This window comes from Diorhabda sublineata, chromosome X (genome assembly GCF_026230105.1).
Source record: "Diorhabda sublineata isolate icDioSubl1.1 chromosome X, icDioSubl1.1, whole genome shotgun sequence".
Classification (NCBI taxonomy): domain Eukaryota; kingdom Metazoa; phylum Arthropoda; class Insecta; order Coleoptera; family Chrysomelidae; genus Diorhabda; species Diorhabda sublineata.
The window spans coordinates 37,587,140-37,600,077 of NC_079485.1; the positions used below are offsets into that span (position 1 = coordinate 37,587,140).

At 27.7% G+C, this 12,938-nt stretch overlaps 1 protein-coding gene and 1 long non-coding RNA gene across 2 annotated transcripts; one reads left to right on the plus strand and one right to left on the minus strand.

Moving 5' to 3' along the window:
- Positions 1-194: 194 nt before the first annotated feature.
- LOC130450803 (uncharacterized) lies at positions 195-7,178 on the plus strand. The gene is made up of 9 exons (XM_056789437.1): positions 195-401; positions 626-838; positions 1,392-1,498; positions 1,833-1,989; positions 2,090-2,249; positions 3,285-3,869; positions 3,980-4,153; positions 5,025-5,530; positions 6,177-7,178. The coding sequence occupies exons 1-9, from the start codon at positions 298-300 to the stop codon at positions 6,457-6,459; spliced, it is 2,289 nt and encodes a 762-aa protein (XP_056645415.1). The 5' UTR covers positions 195-297; the 3' UTR covers positions 6,460-7,178.
- A 1,653-nt stretch (positions 7,179-8,831) lies between these two features.
- LOC130450886 (uncharacterized) lies at positions 8,832-11,713 on the minus strand. Its single transcript, XR_008910638.1, has 2 exons — positions 10,066-11,713; positions 8,832-10,006 (listed from the first exon to the last, which is right to left on the minus strand). It is a non-coding gene; the product is annotated as an uncharacterized LOC130450886 (long non-coding RNA).
- Positions 11,714-12,938: the final 1,225 nt, after the last annotated feature.

The following is a 12,938-nucleotide window of genomic DNA, read 5'->3' on the forward strand; positions in this document are numbered from 1 at the left end:
AATTGGACGATTTCTTTGTATAGAATTGGTAAAATAGGCTATTGAGATTCGTAATAGGAAACTCGGTAAATTATAATTGATAACTTAATCAAAGCTTCAGTTCTAAATATGCTATATTAAAGTTCATAACTGATAGTCAATGCCTAGTAGTGTTAATCACGTCCAGTCCATTTTTGAATTATGCAAGAAGAAGAATTATTACTTCGAAAAATATTTTGGACGAAATTGACACTAGGGTTATGTTTTATATTTTGATTTTGTACATTATAATTATATATTATTCTACATTATAAATAAATGAAAATGAATTTAAGAGATTTATATATTACTGATAATATAAATTCTTTGGAAAGTTTGGCCCAACGAGACGATGTCATTCAAGGCGTCAAGAAATCTCACAGGTTTAATTCTTATAATCATATTATGTTAACATTTTTATGTCTAAAACCTATATTTTAAATATAAAGCAACAGTCTTATTTGTCTTGTTTTATTAGATCACTAAAAGTATCAAATTCGACTTTGAGAAGCCAACGAAAATATTTACCATTAAACAATTTTATTTAAAATTTAGTTTTATTGTTAACATATTTTTTTGTGCTTATGAATGATTTTTTCTCATCTAGATTTGGTAACCTCGCAAACAAAATAATGGGTGAATTGATGCAGTGCCAAGATGACCAAGAAAAATGTTATATTTTATGTAGGAGATATATTAATCTAATGGATCATTTATTCAAAATATGCGATGACCAGAATTATGTCAAAGCCCTTCATTCTAGCGATTATCGTAAAGTTAAACAACTAATTAATGAAATCAGAGAAAGTCTAGAAGAACGGTAACTTTTAAGTTCATTTAAATTAGGAATATTGTCAATTTCATTATAAAAATTTTCACTTTTATCACTCATTATTTCACACTTTAGCTCAATACCTTTTTAGAACGCTCTTCATATAATTTTTGAACAATAATTACATTATCCAAATATACAGACACAAGTATATCTACACATTTTAGTCTTTTATAAACTTTATCCATCAATTTTAGTTATAGATTAGTTACAATACATAATTTGATAACTTACCAGTATATGCCATCCATTAATTTACTAACAATAAGTTTTCCCTACAATCAGTTTTCAACTGTAATCCATTTATTAGCAGTCTATCCCCTATTCATTCAAAGACAAATATGACAATAACTCCTTCCTAAAATCAAAATTTCTTTCAAATATTGTAATATAATATGTAATATCCTTTTCTTGTTTCATATCTATACATCATATCTAAATTATATATATATATATATATATATATATATATATATATATATATATATATATATATATAATATGTAAATACAAAGTTGATAATAATAGTTATTATTTTCAGTTATAAAAAATTGACTACAGAAAATGAGAATAAGCATGTTAAAGCACCACCTCCGACAATGGAAATTGCTCCTACACCAATAATACTAAAACGTTTCAATTTCAAAGGTAAAGTCCTTTCTTCTAATAAACTATAACATATTTTAAAAGTACCATGGGATTTTGTACTGTTTATTCTGAATCAAATGAAAGTATGTATATGATAGACTTATTTTCATTATTCAATGGCTCCAAAAGTAGAAACTACTCTTCTAAAAATTTCTACCAAAAGGGAATTCGATAAAATGATTTATCTCAGTGCAGAAAAGTAGACCCCCTTCACATTCAATTTTACTAGGGGATGAAATTATGAGGACAACATTTATGTTTTTTTCACTTATCATGTTATTTACTGGGAAATTTTCAATTCAATGGTGTCCATATTCATTTCTATTTGTTTCAGATCATTTTATACAACCTGGGGATCTGTTTATGATCTTACAAAGAGAAGATAATTTTCTCATAGTTGATATTCGTCCTGTATTAGATTTTTCAAAAACTAAAATCAATCTAAGTAAAGGTAATATTATAAACATTCCTGGAGAGTTGATAGTCCCAGGGTAAGTGAATACTCATTATATATATATATATATATATATATATATATATATATATATATTATCATATATTTATTTTTATCTATTATTTTGTTATGTTTAGGTTGTCAGCAAATACATTAGGACAACGTCTTGAATCTCCAGCAAAAGAACTTTGGGACAAAAGAGACACATTTGATATTTTAATTCTATTGGATGATGATACAGGAAAACACAACTACTTTGGCACAGTATTATCACGACTGAGGAATATTATTGTAGAAGTAAGACCTTTTATTTTCAAATAATGAACATTAACTACAATGAATACAAATTATTAAAACAGTTAAATATATTTGTGACTCAAAGATTAATTAGAACAGCATATCTCAAAAATTTCTGTGTATTTAGATGTTTTCCACAATATGTGTGTTAATTTCTTAGGGTCAGGCAAAACTATCTAACTACCTGTAATATGTTTTGGTGATAATATCTTGACTAGCTCAATTGTTTTTAGATTTCACAATCTAATATATAAATTTGAACTTCCAAAACATATTTCAATCATATAAATAAGAAGTTACTCTAATTTTAGAAGTACTAAAGCTGCTGTATTATAGGATGTGCTTTAAGACCTATCCTCTACCCATTATACATATGTAGTAAGACATTCTGTGAATAAAAGAATCTATTGCACTAACATTAAATAACAGTCCATTTATGTATTCAAACATGGAACTACAATTTAGATGTAGAACTTTTCTGGAACATTTATATTAGGAAGAAAAGAGAACAGGAATGGATATAACAAAAAGATGTTGCCTGGAGAAACTTTTCTTCATCTTCAGCCATTTAAGGGGAATATATAATTTTTCAGTTAAAAAAATTCACTTGTCTACCAGGGTAGAAAGGATCATATCATGTGACTACGACCCGATGAACAATAATGTACGTGATCTTGGTCAGTTTCACAACAACAGGTCATGATCGGGTTAACCCGATCATAGTTTTTGAAAAGACCTGGTGTTAACATTGAAACTGCTCAGCTCTAATACTGACCTTTGAAAGAATGCTCAGAGGGGTGGGGATCATATGTAATGCCAAGATTTATATTTTTTTTTATTTTAGTACATTTGATTAAAAATGCATTGCCAATGGTATTGTAATATTGATGAATATACAAAATGATGTTTATACTAAAAATTTGCTACGTTGATTAAAATTTTTTTGGGAAAAGTTGTTTTATTGGAAGTTAAATGATATTTAGTTGAAAAGGGGAAGGGGGTGTCCATTACTCTAAATATTTTATGATTTTGTAGTGGGATACAAGGCGTAAATATCCACATAAACCAGTTATATTGAATGGAGGTCTGAAAGAATTTGTACAATACTACCCCATAGCCGTCAACAACTCTCATTTGTTTTTAAAACAAATTAATACTGAGATTGATGAGCTGTTGGAATTAGAAAATATAAACTATCCAGAAAATGGTGCACCCTTGCAAATGAATCTAAAAAAGGATACCGATTTTTTAATAGAATTAGATCAAGTAAATCGTAATTCCTACCCAAGCACTGGGATAGAAGTAAGATCCACAAACTTGGAAGATAAAAATTCCCTTGACGACTTGAATATTAAAAAAAATGTTTTGCCAGAACCGCCTGTTCCCATAAGTGAGGAAATTGGTGATCTTGCCATTGATAAAGCTGTAAAAGAACTTGTTAAAGGAGAAAAAGCTGCACAGTTGTTAATAGCAAGACAGGCTTTAAAACCAACATTCTATGGAGAGAGTAAGAATGAGATTGCTAAAAGAGAAATTCCATTGAAAAAAGAGAAAAGAGTAAGACCCAGGAGTCCTTTTATTAAACCCCCATCAGTGGATCGTTCATTCAAACCTGTTGCAGTAAGTAAATTTTATTTTACGTTAAGATCTACACTTCATAAATTAACCAGCAAATAAGAGTTGTCATCAATATTATATTGTTAACATTTCAAATATTTCAAAATTTTTAGATATTTGGAAAGGGTTTCACTGGACTGAAAAATGAGAGAAATATCTGCTACATGAATTGTTTGTTACAGTGTTTGAAAGTAATTCCAAGCATTAAGGCAATTTATATTACATCTGACCAATATTTATCTTATACAACTAGAATGCCTCCCAAAATTAATCATCATTTAGCAGAAGTAAGTTTTTATTGAAAGTGATATAAGATTTGTTGTGAAATTTATATATTCTTATCATGAAACCTATCTCCATTCTTTTGCACTGCCATACTTTTTTTATTTTTCGTGAAGATCTAAATTTGCTTAATTTTGTAAAGCATTGGCGTATGTCTAACAAATATCTCAATTTTTTTTAAAGCAAATAGTTATTTGTCCAGATTCCATCAGTAAAATGTCGAGATGAGAGAAAGTATTGGACTGACGCATCATTTGTCTTTTTCGAGACAAAACTGCTTATGGTAGAAAAATTTTCTTCCATACGACAAAGATATTCATATATACAAGTCAATTATTTCTTTTGTTAAACAACAATTAGTAGGTACTAGTGATGTAACGATGCCATTTTTTGAACATTCTGTTACTGACATTCGCGATTGCAAATGTTCAGTTATCTATGGATCGGTGGCAGTTTCAAGGGGCATAATTATTGACTTAAAAAAATATGTTCAGATAGATTATTAATTTTTATTATTTTTCAAGAAAAGAGTATTTTTGTTTGAGTAGTTTAATATATATATATATATATATATATATATATATATATATATATATATATATATATATATATATATATATATATAATGCATAATTCTAATATGTTTTCTATTAATTAATTTATTTTTCCTTTACTTGTTTTCAGGTCCTTACCTTACATTTTGTTTAATGTTAGAACTCCATTTGTAAATCCTTTTTTTTATTTTGTATTTTATAATAGAATTTTTCATAAAAAAAATACAGTTTAATGGAAATGATGCAAAAAGAGTGAAGACAAATAATAAATGTCTAATTTTAATTTTATTGTTTATTAAATCATGTAATATTGATATTTCAGGTCCTTCGGGAGCTTTGGGGTGGGACAGCACAACGACATAGAACATTTTTTATATCACAATTCAAAAATCGAATATGTGAGTTTGCTCCCATGTATGACAACAACACCCATGAAGATTGCTTCGAATTTTTCTTGTTTCTGTTTAATGCAGTGAGTGAAGATTGCTCAATAGATCTGCCCAGTCAAGTTATGACCGAGAGTGAAAAAGCCTGGTTTGGCCAATTGCAAGGTCGTTCTTCCTTCTGGATTGAAATGTTCTATTTCCAGTTTAAAAATATGAAAGTTTGTTGCAACTGCCATAAAACGAATCTGTCATTTGACACAGAGGGCCTTTTATTGTTACCAGTACCAAACAAAAATTGTACTTTAGATAACCTTATAAGTGAACACTTACAAGAGAACCGTTTAATTGACTATTCTTGTAGTAACTGTAAATCATTTAATACTATAATTAATCGAAAAGAGGTCTCCGTAGAACCCGAGATTCTCGCTGTAGTATTGAAAAGGTAAGTTAAGAAGTTGTATTATTAGTATCTCAAGAAACAAATTTATCAAACATATAACTAAATGATATAATAAAGTATATTCATAGATATAAGATAATAATTAAGTTATAAATGAAAGTAATTTTTTTCACAAATTAAAACGAGTTCAACTGTGGCTAATTTATAAAAACTATCATAAAATGAAAAAATATATTTGGTTAATGTTTAGACTAATATAGAGCTTTTCTAATTTGTCAGAAGTATCGCACATTATTTAATAGTCAGTTCCTCTCAAAAAAATAATTCTAAGTAAATATTTTCTTATTTAAAATCTCCAGTTGTAATTGTTACTAAGTGAAGTTTGGTTTGTATGCAAATTCTTCTTCTTTTTTCAAATGTAGTTTTTTGATTAAATGGATTATATACCATATACATTTATATAAGAAATAAAATGTGGGATATTAGTATTTACTATGCAATATGTATAAATTTTTGTATCGAAAAGACACCATAAATCTGTTTTTGTCCTATTTTGGCATAACATTGATGATTTTAAATCACTTTTCAAACATAGAGAATGAGATTTTTTGAACTAAATAAATCTATTATACCTTTGAAAGTAACCTAAAAAGTTTTATAATATATTGATGTCTATTTTCCCTTTTAGGTATTATTCTGACGGTGAAATATTTCGTAAAAATGAGGTAGAAGTGAATTTCCCTCTTGAAAATTTGAAATTTGGTACCTCCAAATACAGTTGCTACAGTGTTGTTCAGCATTCAGGTACCATGACTTGTGGGCACTATTTTGCAGCAGTAAAGTTGGATGATGAACTTGACAAATGGTATCAATTCAATGATGAGATAATAACTCTATTACCCAGATCAATAAATGAGAGTAGTTACATAAGAAGCACGGCAGCAGGTTTCTTTTATGTTCGACAAGAATAAATTCTCAATTGTGATAAATTATAAATAGCATTGATACTCATTCCATTTGAAATATTTTTGATATAAAATGATATTTGAAATGTTCATGTTCCTTTTCTTAAACGTCTTAGTGCTTCATAAGTGCCTACTAATGTTAATGGTTTTTACATATTTATTTGAGAATTTTTCTTTATGTATCAGGTATATTTTGAAAATTCAGTTATTTCTACCTTATATAGTTTTTAAATTCATAATCATATTATGTGTATTATAAATTGTTTACTAGCCATCAAAAACTTCTATTAAGATATAACTCATTGTCTACAATTTAGATTTGTGTATTATTAAGATAAAGAAACGAAATATTAGTTTTGCCTAAGCACAACTCATTTAAAGTTGATAACTTGATATTTTTCTGGTTATTAAAAGCTACTTCTTCGTGGAAAAAAGTTCAACTGCTCCAATTTTGGTTCACTAGTGCCAGACATATAATATTCGGCGGAGTATCGAGTATACAACTCATTCCAAATTTGTTGTATTCAATGTTTTAGATAATTTTTTTTTATTAAAATTGAAAAAATTTAAAACAATTTTTTGAGCTACTGTAGTTTTTTCAGATAATTGATTTGTTCAAGGTAAAGCTGTATATGTATTATTTTTTTTCTTGATTTGGATTTGTTTGTGAATGTGGATTCAAGTTATTATTATTGTGGAATTTATATAAACGTTTAAAAATTCTATTAATTTGGTTTAAGGATATTGATTATTTATTAAGGTTTCTAATTACTTCATAGTGATAATCGGGTGAACTTAGTTTTATGACTATCTGCTAATCCTATAATGGTGTGATAATTAAATTAAAACTAAATTATATACAATAAAAACATTTATAATTCACACCATCCGATAACACAAAAAATAGTATGCACATTCAAAAAATATATCCTATCCAAACACATTAATTTATGTCATAAATCAGAAAATACACTATCTACATTATATACAAAGTTGAAAAACAAAACCAAAAATAAAAAAAGTCGCATGTTGTTTACTCTATACCATGTTTAAATTGTCCAAAAAATCATATAGGAATGACTACACAATATTTAGAAAACGGAATAAATGGTCACAAATATACCAAAAATCCATCGACTGCTCTACATAAACATAATTATTCTTTTGAAAATGCTCCCAAGGAAGGAGCGAACGTTAAGTTATATACATAAAAATGTGATATTTTATCGAAGTTCCATCATTGTATCCAAACAACCTACGAACCCAAGAAATTAAAAAGAAGAAAAAAATAAATTTATATATATATATATATATATATATATATATATATATATATATATATATATATAGGATAAAACAAACTTAGAACTTTGTTCCAATAAGAAAATTCACCAAATAAAGCTATAAATTTTACTGAAATTATTTAGATCTTTTTTATCATTTATAGCTTTTTCATTCTTATGAATGTGAACCATTTTTAAAAATTCCCTTTTTTGTGTATTAGATTCCGTTTCAAGAATTTTTAAATCTTTATAATGTTTTTTTTTTTGATAAGAAAAGTCGAAACGTCAAAATTTATATATATATATATATATATATATATATATAGTGACGTTTCGCTTGTAACTAACTTATCAAAAGAATTATCTTTATAATCGAACTAAATGTTTTTTTGATAATTCGTGGTTCGTTAATGCAGTTTTTTTCGTATTGATGATCTTTTAGTCTATTTTCTAAATATTCAGATATCTGCCCTATGTAGACAGTGTCACAATTAGTACAAAGCACTTGATGTATAATATTACTTTTTTTGGTTTTTGGTGTTTTAGATTAGTGAAATATTTGGATAGTGTGTTATGTCCTTTTTAAAAGTTTTTCAGAAAAATAATTTTATAACAGAAGAGACCACCTGAAATCAAGACGATTTAAAAACATAAATACATATATAGAAGGTCTAAGAAATTATATATATATATATATATATATATATATATATATATATATATATATATATATATATATATATATATATTATGTGTGAACAAAAGAACTAGGTAGATAGATTATGGCTTTTGAGTGAAAGCCGAAACGTCGAGAATTTTTCTCTTGTTTATAATTCCCAAAATACTTGTTAGAGATGTCAAATATTACATAGGCAATGAAAGTTTGATATTTCTAAAGAATTGAGTAGAATAATTTGTTACACTTATTTTTCATCATCTCACACAATACTATTCCCAAAGTAAAGAGGTTTGCTCTCAACAGCTATCACAAAAAATTCTTTTTTAAGTTGACTGTTGAAAAATGCAAGTATTGTTATGACAAACTGACAGAAAATTTGTTATGTCTAATTATTCATTCATATCGTTTAATGTGAGTTTCAATAGATTTATGTACATTAGTTATAGCTTGCACATCAAATGAAAATATTAACTGCAACAGCTTTAAACGACTGTATGAACCACTTTCCATTTTATATTAATTATCTAATTAAAATTCAACGTGCTTAAACATGGCATTTCGATAGTTTCATTTAAATGAATTCAAACTTGTTTTGTAGAATATTTCAGTGAATAACGTTGTTTTTAAAGAAATATCATTAACATTTTACTGGAGAATAGAAACGCCTAGATATATACATGGAATTCATAAAATAAAATTTCTCATCATTAATAGCCTAAGTACATAGACCATTTATAAAAATTCCCACTTTGAATTGGATTATTCCAAGAACTTCCTATTTTTTTAATTGAATGCATGTTTTCTGTTATTTCGTAACTTTTAATCTATTTTTCAAATATCGCTCACAATTACACTTTCTGACTCACGTTTCGATAACCAAGTCGTCTTTAGAGACTCTGGTAAACACATTTTCCATTCCATCGGGGAGGTTATTTTGTTAAATAGCCTACTTTGGAAAAATATTGGGATCTAATCTCGATATGTTTAACACTTTAACGACCGGGTAAATAAGGTAAAACTTTACATACAGATAAGATACATTTTATTTCAAAAACTGTTTTAGTAATATGTGTACAATATAAAAAACGTACTTTTAACATAAATTAAAAAATTTTTCTGCAAATTAATTATGTGTCTATATTTGGTACACGCGGTCCTGTAGAGTTAAAGTCGATTTGACTTTGTAAGGGCACATGTGTATCAAAATTGGACACCATACTTTTTTACTGAAACAGTATGAGTAGCAAAAAAAAACATTTGCTACATATAAAATTATTAAGATCTTTGCATGGAATACAGATTGTGGACACCTTTTTAGCATCAGTCATAGCCCGTGCCTGTCCAAATTTTTTAGCAATATCTCTGTAACATGATGAACGCCTTCCATGTTGCTTGATATCTTTAAGACAGTGATTAGCTTCTGTTTGTTGTGATGTCCTGTCATCTATTTTAGTAAAAGCCAGTACCAGTTCTTCACGAAATTGTGTAATGGACATTTTCTCCCTTGTGACTTGAATAAAAAGGAGATGGGCATTTACAACTGCCGTGTTTGTTAATAACTCAAAAATAATTTTACGGTACCACTTGATTCCTACAAATAAACAAATATTATTATACTTTGTTTTTACAAAAATGCTTCACTTTACAAACCTTTTTCACAGTGCCTCTTCTCATAACTACATCTTGCATTTCTGGAACATCTTTAGTGGTCAAGAACAAAATATCTCTTTTATCCCTCCATTTGCCTACAATTACATTTGTGTTGCTCTGCAATGCAGTCCTTTCTCCTCTTTTTAACCTAGCAGATACAACAAGTGTTGGATTAAATTTTCTTTTCGGTCTTAGAGTTCCAATTAAGTGAGTACTAGCTGTATTTAGTTTGTAAGTGAAAGAAACACTTGTTTAAAAATTTTCAGTTACCAGCGTTCTTCCACTATTTAGTAAAGATGCCATAAGTTCCATTACCACATCTGTTGCAACACTGGTAGTATGGTCTAGTTGATTTTCCCCCATATAATTTTAGTGTATAAGTATAACCACCATCAGCACATAGTTTGTATACTTCGAGACCATATCTATGACATTTATTGGGAATATACTGATGAAATCCAAGTAAACCACGAAATGGAATCATACTCTCATCTATGCATACATTTTCTTGCGGAACACGCCATTTTTGAAAGTTTGTATTCATTAATTCAATAAATGCCCTTTGTACAACTTAACCTCCTTATTGTAATTTTCATTGTCAGCAACATGCAGAAAATGGAGAATAGATTCAAATCTATTTCTGCTCATTCTACATTGGGTAGTAATACCATTTTTATAGCAAAGGTTATTGCTCCAATAGTCGCATAATTTGGGTTTTTTGTCTAGACCCATCCAAACAGTCAGCCCCAAAAATATTTTAGCTCTGTAAACGTTAAATCTTTCCAATTAGCAATCAAAGAATGTTTTGTAATTTTTTCGGCAATGATACCCTCAACTAATTTTTGATCATAGTACTTATTTGATTCCTGAACAACCAGATCTATAATATTTTAATCAACGAATAAATAATAAAAATCAAGTGGTGTAGTTAGTGTTCTTAGATTTGTAGTAACAGTAATATTTTATACCTGTTTTTATGTAAATTTATTCAATTTAAGGGGATTTGTCGTTTCCCACTTAATGTTTACATCTGGTGTGTTACGTGAATTATTAGCAGCTAAATCAATATTATCTGATTCGACATAACTAGACTCATATCCATCGAGCACAACCTCTTCTTCAATATATCTACTTGTCGAAGGAACTGGCTCTGTTGATGGGACTCTGGTGATGTTTTTAGGATTATCTGAATAAACATATTTTCCTCTCCTTTTATGTACCAAGTCACTGTCATTAGAGTCAATATCACTATCTTCTGGGTCATACCTTGTACCGTACAAACTATCATTGTTATAAAAATCACTATTTTCTAATATTTCTTTTTGTGCTAAACCTTTCTTTACCATTATTAAATCAGTATTAAAACGATGAAATTGATTGTATAAATCAAACACAACTTACAACAGAATGTCAAAATCTAAATATTTTTATAACCTCAAAACACTTCTATATGTCAAATAAGTTATAACCTGATGCAAATGATTATTCCGCCGAGCCACTTCAATGTAGCTGTGCATCTCACATAGCCACAGTCGAAAATACAACAGCACATAATCTGTGCCCAAATATGACCACAAGATCTGTGAAATTAATTTTGCTGTGCCCCAATTTGGTGCACATGGTCGTTAAAGTGTTAATTCTATTTAGGCACATCATTATATATATATATATATATATATATATATATATATATATATATATATATATATATATATATATATATATATATATATATATATATATATATACATACATTTATACATACTTGTTGTTTTTTCGTTCCTAGATTTGTGTATGAAGCTTCTTATTTTATTAGATGGTACATGTCACAAATTTTGGAATATTATTTGAGTAATTTTTCATCTAAAAATAGTGATAGTGAAAAGTATTCAACCATCCTATATTTCAATGTATATTTTTATTTCCATTTATTATTGTTCAAATTTCCATTATCGGGATATATGGTACTTTTTTACAGAATACCCTAATTTTAATACTGTATACAAAGTATTTTTCGATACAATAAAAACTAGTTAATTACAGAAATCATAGAAATGTCTCCCAATCGTAATCTATTGAATACGTTTTGAGTAATATGAATATATTTAAATCAATGTTGTGCTGAATATGATTGTTAAGTAATTGTAAATTTGAAAAATGTTTATGCTATTCGTTATGTGTACACGCAATGATAATTGAAATTAAGATGAATTTACCTGCTGCAATCATGTATTAAATGTTATATTTTATGTTTGACTTTATTAATTATTTGAATAAATTTTTCGTTTGTATTAATGACAGTACTTTTTTCAACCCTCTGATATGAACCCATAGATTACATGATATATTAAGATAATTTGAAATATTTAATTTATATTATTTCAATGTGAGTTTAGAGTCGTCGTAGATCGAAAACTGATGTGCTCATGTATTTCTTTTGCATTTAGATAAAGTGTATATAATAAAAGGACCGTTTTAACAGGATTTTGCTGGTTCCTTGGTTTACATTGTTATTGGCAAATGTTCTAATGACACCTTCATTTTTTTTTGTATACAGCATATAAAGTAGTAGTCCAAGAACATTGCCATTTATGCATCGTTCGTGGATCTAATTTCATTCATTCTTGTTTGGTGTGATAATAATATATCAATATACATATGTTAATGGAATAGATCTTAATTTTTCAATGTAGTGTCAGAAGTAAATGGTTTTCAAGGTTTCCAAATCTATATTCTCACTAGCCAACATATATGTAAATATGTTTATAGCTTAATCCATTTAGCAAGACGCCTTAAATGTGGGAGAAACTTGAAATGTTTGCCACTATATCCATTGCTTCAAATCTATAGTTTCAAAAGATACTCCAAATTTT

What these genes read in the sequence shown, in the direction of transcription:
- LOC130450803 (XM_056789437.1), top strand. Translation starts at nt 298, where the DNA reads ATGAAAATGAATTTAAGAGATTTATATATTACTGATAATATAAATTCT. An exon ending in AAAACGTTTCAATTTCAAAG is followed by an intron (nt 1,499 to 1,832) that starts GTAAAGTCCTTT and finishes TATTTGTTTCAG; the next exon opens with ATCATTTTATACAACCTGGG. An exon ending in TTAATCATCATTTAGCAGAA is followed by an intron (nt 4,154 to 5,024) that starts GTAAGTTTTTAT and finishes TTGATATTTCAG; the next exon opens with GTCCTTCGGGAGCTTTGGGG.